Here is a 7,926-nt window from a genome sequence, read left to right as displayed (position 1 = left end):
AGAGAGGGTAGGGAGACAGCAGCTGGGTGTCTGTTTCCTTTCCCGGGGAAACCCGAAGAACCCGCCCCACCCTCCAGAACGCTTCCACCGGCAACTCAGTCCGGCACAGCCCAGGTGTCGGGACTCAGTCCGCTTCCACCCCGCCCGGGCGGAAGGGGCACCTTGGCGAGCCCCGAAGCCGGGGGATGTGGGGGGGGGGGGGTGTTGGGCGGAGTAAGCGGGGTAGGGCAGGTCTCCTGGGAGGAGTCAAGAACCTCGAAGTCTTGGAAGGGACGATAGGGGTGTGTCTAAGGGGCCGGAGGTGAAGGGTTGGTCGGGCAGGGGGGGCGCGGTCCAGCCCGCCCTATCCCCGCTCCTCTGACCGTCGAAGGGACAACCGGCCAGGCTCCAGCCTCCGGCGGCGGGGGTCGGGGGTGGGGGGAAGGAAGGCGAGCCGCTCAGACTAGAAACGAGGCCAGAAGTTCGTTCAGCCCTCCGCCGCCCATTTCCTTTTGGGGTCAGCACCGGCTGGGCATCCGGAGATAAAGTCGAGGCGCCGCCCCGGGGCCGGATCGTAGGGGAGGGGGCTCCGCCCGACGGCCGGAATCCCACCTCAGTCCCTGCCGCAGGGCGGACCGAATCGCTCGCTAGTCGGGACTCAGTTTCTTTATCTGTAAAACGGGTTTTTAAAGGAGTCGTTAAATGAGATGAAGGGCGCAGTCACAGCCGGACTCAGACGTAAGTGCTCACAGCACGTTGGCGATAATTGTGACTAAAAGCAGAGGCCGAGTCGTGTTGTCCAGTGGATCCACAGCCCCCGACCACCTCCCCACCCCGCCCTGGACCCCAGACCCGAAGCGGACGCGCCTTGGGGCCAGCTCTGCTCGCGACCCGCCGCCCACACGGGGCCTCTCTCTCCCGGGCGCCCCCTCCGCCCGGCCGGGAGAAAGCGCGCCGCGCTCGCACCCAGCGGCCGGACAGGACGAGACGCGCCCGCCCCGCCCCGCCCGGCGGGGGAAGGAAGTGCTGGGGCGTGTTTATCAAGCCTTGGCGTTATTAATATTTTTAAAATGTGAACACAAAACAGTAACGACAAGTAGAAGGAACTTCATAGACAAGGGAAAAAAAAAAAAAGAAACCAAACAAATCCCACCCGTAAACCTCACCGCGCAGCACACGGGAGTTTTGCTCGCGAAGAATCCGCATGGAAACGCGGGCCCCGTTCCCGGGGCGAGTCTGCACGGACCCGAGTGGAACGGGTGTGCCAGTGGATGTCCGTGGTCCCTACGGTCCGGCATCGAGTCCCCCTGTGTGGGGCCGCGGCCTGATGTCCCCTCCCCAGCAGTTACAGAAGGGCCGGCGGGTGGGAAGCAGAGGAGGGGGCCTGGGGAAAAGGAGGGTTTCATTTTTTCGAGGTCGGTGGGATTTGGCTATGCGAAGCGGTAGGAAGCGCATTCAGGCAGAAGGAACGGCACGTATAAAGGCCCTGAGGCGTGGAGGCCCTTGGCTTCAGGCGAGAAAGCCGGGTGGCTGGAGTGGGCATGGGGAGTGGACGTGGCCGGGCGCCCGGTGAGGAGAGGTCGGCAGGGGGCACCCCGGGGCAGACAGCTGGAATTTCTGCGCCCTACAGCTCTGGGTTTAGGGAAAAGGGCCCGAGACTGCGGGTAGGTCACGGTCCGGTTAGGGACCTAATTGTGTAGCTGAGCATAGTCGTTTGGAGGTGCAGCAGAGGCTTTGCACATTCACGACTTCCCCTGCGACCACCGGAGAGAAGACCCACTTTTCAGACCAGATGGTGTTATCCCTATTTCCCAGATGAGAAGACCGAGAAGCTGCCAGTCCCCGACCTTTGGAATGTTCAGAGGTGGAGTCGCGCTGCCTCGGGGCACTCCCGGGCGCTGGCGCCCCGGGCGGGCCCTGGTCCCGGGCCGCTCTGCGCGGAGAACCGTGGGCCGGGGTGTCGGCCTTGCCACGCAGCCGCAGAGGCTTGGCCTCGCTGGCGGGCTGGCGGGCGGGCGGCGGGAAAGGAGGCGGCGCCCCCGGGAGCGCGGCAGGAACCCGGCCGGGCCCGCCTCCCTGCCCGCCGAGCAGCGCCGGCCCCTCAAGTGATGAAAGCCCCGGCCGAGTCCAGGTCACGCTGAAGTCGTTGCCCTTTTAAGGGGGAGCCTTGAAACGGCGCCCGGGTTCCATGTTTGCATCCGCCTCGCGGGGAGGAAACTCCATGTTGTAACAAAGTTTCCTCCGCGCCCCCTCCCTCCCCCTCCCCCTTAGAACCTGGCTCCCCTCCCCTCCGAAGCTCGCGGGGATCCCTCCCTCCCACCCCTCCCCTCCCCCCCGCGCCCCGATTCCGGCCCGAGCCGGGGGGGAGGCCGGGCTCCCGGGCCAGAGTCCGGCCGGAGCGGAGCGCGCCCGGCCCCATGGACAGCTCGGCCGTCATTACTCAGATCAGCAAGGAGGAAGCGCGGAGCCCGCTACGGAGCAAAGGTACTGGGGCGCGTGGAGGGCGCTTAGACCGGGCGCCGCAAAGAGGAGGGGGCCGGGACCCTCTCGGGGGCGACAGTTGCCGCCGCCGCCCAGGGCTCCCGCCGTGGCGGGACCCGAAGCTTCCAACCGGAGGGGGAGCTGGGTGAGAGTTTGAACTTGCAGAGACTCGGAGACTCGGGGCGGGGCCTGGCGCATTTTGGGGCGCTCCGGTCTGCTCGAGGTGGGGAAACTGAGGCAAGGGTGGAGCACGGAGCGCCCTCCGGGTTTCCCAGACTGGGTGTGCGCGAGGCCCAAGAGTCGTCCCCCCTACTCCCCCATTGGCGCCAAGGGGGCTGGGAGATGGGGGGTCTGAAGAGGGCGCCTTCAGGCCACCAGCTGAGACTCCGCCCCCTCCGGGCCGCGGTCTGGCTGGGTCGCGGGAGGGGGCGCCGAGGTGACAGCGGGCGGGGGAGGGTTGGAAAGATCTCCCGCTAAGACAGGGCCACGTTCCCCACAAACTTCCGCGTCCCGCGTGGAGGCGCGGAGAGAGACAACCACTTCTAAGGATCGCCCGCGCGCCCGCAGGAGACGCGTGATCGGACCGCGCACTTGGCTCCTGGAGCCGGTGGGCACCGTGTCTGTGCATACACGCAGCGAATGCCGCCAGCATCGGCCGGGCACCCCGGGACTGATGGTTCTGGTCTAGGGGGTCTGCCTCTCCCTGTCCTGGTGTGGACTTACGAGGCTAGGAAGTCCCTCCAGGTCTGTCCACTTGTGGCCGACCTAGCTCCGCCCGGGGTCGGAGGCGGGGGGGGCGGGGGGCGGAGGGTGGAGTTGGATAGGGGGTCGGTGGAGTGTGGGCCAGTCTATCAGCGGGATCTAGGTTGGAGGTCCAGGCGGGGGCGGAGGAGGAGGGGCCAGTAGATGGCCGCAGGACACTAGTTTCAAGCCCCCACCCCCTGTGTCTGGGCCCAGCTTCAGGGAGGACTTTGGACCTCTGGAGGCGGAGAATGGAAGGAGGGCGGGAGTGGGCCCCAGAGCCCCAAGCCCCAGCCCTCTTTGGTAGGGGCCCCACTGACCAGGGGCTGCTCAGGTCCGGTGTGTGTCAGGAGGTGCCCCTATGCACTGCTCCCCTAGCGGAGATGGAAACTGTTGGGAAGAGAAAACACCTCCCGTCCCAGCCTCCAACCAGCCCACTCCCTAATGTGGGTGACGTTGTACCCACATTAGAAGAACTTGTGGGGAGCAGAGGGGTGGCCTGGAGCCAAGACTGTCAGGCTGCCACCTTAGTGTGTATCCCTCAATGAAGGTAGCATGGCCAGATCCTCTCAGCCCAGGGGTTGGCAGCCGGGCATGTAGGCACAGCCCTGCAGGCCAGGCAGTGTGCACGCCCCCACCTCGGGCCTCCCTGCTTTAGGTGACCAGAAGTCAGCAGCCTCTCAGAAGCCCCGGAGCAGGGGCATCCTCCACTCGCTCTTCTGCTGTGTCTGCCGGGATGACGCGGAGGCCCTGCCCGCCCACAGCGGGGCACCCCTGCTCGTGGAGGAGAATGGTGCAGTCCCCAAGGTGCGTGCTGGCCAAGTAGCGGCTATGAGGGCACCTGGAGTCAGCCCTTCGGGGGGGTGTAGGGAAGGGGGCTCTTCATGACGTGCTGCTAGGCCCTGTGGAGGAGGGTGAAGCCCCCTTACCCCCCCACCAAGCCCTCCACCCTCCCAGGCCTTCCCAACCCTGACTGCCTCCCGAGAGTCCCTAGCCCTGAGCATTCTGAATTTCCCCTTCAGAAGTGCAGGCTTTCCTCTGCGTTGGTTTCCCAGGTCAGGAAGTGAAGCCCAGAGAGCCAGGCAGCCTACCCCAGGCTCCAGAGTTGGCAGGGGCCAAGCTGGGAAGGAGCTGGTGTCTCCACTCTGTCCTTGGGGCTCTCGAGGAAGAGGGCTTGGGGAGGAGAAATGACTGGGACTTCAGAGAGGTGGCAGCAGCCAGCTCCCCCCTTGTCCCCACAGCAGACCCCAGTCCAGTACCTGCTCCCTGAGGCCAAAGCCCAGGACTCGGACAAGATCTGCGTGGTCATCGACCTGGACGAGACCCTGGTGCACAGTTCCTTCAAGGTGGGCCCCCTGCCCAGCAGCCCTTAGGCCCCAGTCTCTGATCCCTGGATGGGATTTTGATAAATGTGGAATTATCAGAAGTCCAGAGAGGGTGTGAGACTTGGCTAAGGTCACACAGACCCTGGCCTGGCCTGGGAGGGTGGTCCTGGCTGGCCTTGCCCCAGCTCCAGCAGCTCTCTTCCCCCTGCAGCCAGTGAACAATGCTGACTTCATCATTCCTGTGGAGATTGATGGGGTGGTCCACCAGGTGAGGGGCTGGGGGTGGGGGGGAGGTGGTAGGGTTGGCATCTGTCTTCCAGACCCCAGGCTCCTCCCACCAGTCCTGAGAGCCCTAGATGGGATTTTGATAAATGTGGAATGCCCGAGGCCCAGAGAGGGTGTGAGACTTACCTGAGGTCACACAAGCCCTCAGGGACTTGGCCCAGCTCCAAGACCTGCAGGGAGTGGGGTGGGGGGTCTTCCTCGGTGCCCCCTCGCCCCCACCCTGCCCGGGACCCAGTTCAAGTAATTCAGGATAGGTTGTGTGCTGTCCAGCCTGTTCTCCATTACTTGGCTCGGGGGTCGGTGCCCTGCATCCTTGGGGTGAGGGGGTTGCCCCAGGCCCCCACATCTGGCGGAGGAAGGGGTGGGAATTAGTGATTCCCTCTGAGGTAGGGCCCGAAGACAGAAGTCGGAGGTTATTTGATCCTCTTCAGGGACCGTGGGTGGTTTACCTGGCAGTGGTGGGGGTGGCTGGCCACGTGGAGCCCACGGGCCCTGGGACCAGCCACCCTTCTGTGCTCCTCTGCCTCCTGCACCTAACTCCTGCCCAGCCCCCGGCCACCCCACCCTGCCCCACCCCACCCAGGCCCACAGGCCAGCAGTCCCCTCACTGGCCCACCCCCCAGGTCTACGTGCTGAAGCGGCCCCACGTCGATGAGTTCCTGCAGCGGATGGGTGAGCTCTTCGAATGCGTGCTGTTCACCGCCAGCCTGGCCAAGGTGAGCCCTCCACCCTCTGCAGGGCTCCCTGGGCACCTCTGCTTTCTGTCTGCCTCTGACACACAACCTCTGGGCAGAGGTCTCTGGGTCCCTCTTGGCGCCCTCCCTGCCCCCGATGACCCACCTCCCGCCCCCCAGTATGCAGACCCTGTAGCTGACCTGTTGGACAAGTGGGGGGCCTTCCGGGCACGGCTGTTTCGGGAGTCGTGTGTCTTCCACCGGGGGAACTATGTGAAGGACTTGAGCCGACTGGGCCGAGACCTGCGTCGTGTGCTCATCCTGGACAACTCACCCGCTTCCTACGTCTTCCATCCAGATAACGCCGTGAGTGCCCCGCAGGGTGGGGGCTGGGGCCCTGCGGGGGTCTGGTCCCTCCTGTTCCTCCCTCTTTTCTCTCCTCAGTGGCCCCTGCCTGCGGTCCGCTCGCCCTGTGCATCCACAGTTGCCCCAGATCTCTTAGTTACTCAGCCCATTCTGCCTGCATGTTAGGGGACCTGCCGTGGGTTTGGGTCCCTTGCTGGGCACTAAAGCAGTTTCCACTTCATCCAGACAGTTGTGAACTGTTAGTGGATCCCAGAAATAACTTTCTTAAAGAATTTAATAGAACCGAAACTGTCTAAGTGCTTAGCATACAACAGGGTAAGGGCTTCCCAGGTGGCGCTAGTGGTAAAGAACCCGCCTGCCAGTGCGGGAGACAGAAGCGACTCGGCTGGATCCCTGGGTCAGGAAGATCCTCTGGAGAAGGGAATGACAACCCACTCCAGTATTCTTGCCTGGAAAATCCCATGGCCAGAGGAGCCTGGTGGGCTACAGTCCGTGGGGTCCCTAAAAGTCGAACACGACTGAAGAGACAGCTCAAACACGCAGGGTTGAGCATGGTTCCCTAAAACGTTCGCTCCGACTTGTGTGATCGATGCCACTTGCTGGGAAACTGTGGGTGAGGGTGCTCAGGGCTGATCTGGACATTCTGTGCCCAGGGCCCCCTGCCCCCCTCATCGCCCCGCACCCGTCTTCAGGTACCGGTGGCCTCGTGGTTTGACAACATGAGTGACACGGAGCTCCACGACCTCCTGCCCTTCTTCGAGCAGCTCAGCCGTGTGGACGACGTGTACTCAGTGCTCAGGCAGCCTCGGCCGGGCAGCTAGTGAGGCGCCACGGGGCTCGGACCTGCCCCTGACCACATCTGCACCCCTCTCACTCGGACTCTGCCTTAAGAAAACTCAGTGCCACCAAGAAGCGGGGTCTCCCCGTCCCACCCCCGCCCCCCCACCAGCCTGGCCAGGCTCTGGAGGGGGCAGCAGGCTGCACGGAGGGCGATGAGCCCCTGGGTCCCTGAGTCAGTGCCTTAGAACCTCCTCCTTGGGGGACCCGGGGGCTCTGTGCCACTCCCCCTTCCTTCCTCTCTCTCTCTGCACGGCCATGTTTCTCTGCTGCCAAACTGGGCCCCTCAGGCCCTTCCGGTTCTGCTTGGGGGAGGGGCAGGGTTTGAGCTGCCCTCTGCCTTGGACCCCCCCTCCGCCCCACCCCCCCCAGCCTGGGAACAGTGAACTCCAAGTGCCTTGCATAGAGCCCTCTTCCCAGCCCAATTTTCCCAGGGCCACCATCTGGGTCAGCTCTGCCCGGAACAGCCTTCAGGTTGCTGCAATCTAGGCTGGTGAGGGAGGACCCAGTCTCCCCACCTCTTCCCTGGGGACTGCTCCAGACCCCCCCTCACCCCACCTCTGCCTAGGGCGGGGAGGGTTGATCTGTTTCCACTTGTGAAGGGAGCAGGGGTCTGTTGTTCGGGACCCCAGAATCCAGCTGCTCTGGGCTCACCAGCTGCTGAGGGCTACTTCCGACACCACCCCTGAGTTCCAACCTCTCACCTCTGCCTTGGAGGCCCTGGGGCTTGGTGCCCCCAGCTCCGTGTGGGGGCCCAGGCAATATCCTGCGGTGCCGTATAAATATGTATATGTGTATATAGACTTTTAGGGGAGGGGGAGAGAGAAGGGTCCAGGTAGAGACATCCTTCCCTCGCCCCTTTCCTGGGCCCATAAACTAGGGGGGTGAGGAGGGAAAGGATTTTTACATTTTTTAAACTATTTTCTGAATGAAATAGGCTGGCCCAAGGGGCCCCAGGCCCTGTCCTTGTCCCTCACACCCTCTCTGCTCCGATCATTCATTCATTCAAAAATGATTCATTGAGCACCTTTTCTGTGCCCTGCACTGTGCTTGGCCCACCCGAGGAGTTTGTGTGTGGGTCTCTCTCTAGACCACCTGACTGGTGCCTCCCCACCTGTGCCCCGTACTTCACCGGTGCCTTTAGGGGAGCTGTAGGAGGTGGGACCCTTCTTATGGGGTTTGGGGGTCTCCAGGAAACCTGGCCAAGCTGTCCCCTGCCCCTGTGCCAACCCCACCCC

The 7,926-nt window shown here is 63.8% G+C and overlaps 1 protein-coding gene across 2 annotated transcripts; it reads left to right on the top strand.

The window, feature by feature from the left end:
* The first annotated feature begins 2,287 nt into the window (after window positions 1-2,287).
* On the top strand, window positions 2,288-7,717 carry CTDSP1 (CTD small phosphatase 1). Of its 2 annotated transcripts, none has more exons than XM_065930589.1 (7): window positions 2,288-2,463; window positions 3,860-4,008; window positions 4,446-4,547; window positions 4,738-4,794; window positions 5,435-5,527; window positions 5,666-5,851; window positions 6,544-7,717. In XM_065930589.1, the coding sequence occupies exons 1-7, from the start codon at window positions 2,397-2,399 to the stop codon at window positions 6,670-6,672; spliced, it is 783 nt and encodes a 260-aa protein (XP_065786661.1). In that variant the 5' UTR covers window positions 2,288-2,396; the 3' UTR covers window positions 6,673-7,717. The 2 variants fall into 2 exon arrangements, with proteins under 2 accessions (XP_065786661.1, XP_065786660.1); XM_065930588.1 differs by having other exon boundaries at window positions 2,289-2,463; window positions 4,443-4,547.
* The last annotated feature ends 209 nt before the right edge of the window (window positions 7,718-7,926 follow it).

This window comes from Muntiacus reevesi, chromosome 3 (genome assembly GCF_963930625.1).
Source record: "Muntiacus reevesi chromosome 3, mMunRee1.1, whole genome shotgun sequence".
NCBI classification, from domain to species: Eukaryota; Metazoa; Chordata; class Mammalia; order Artiodactyla; family Cervidae; genus Muntiacus; species Muntiacus reevesi.
The sequence above is the reverse complement of the archived record's forward strand: the minus strand, read 5'-3'. Positions and strand labels throughout refer to the sequence as shown.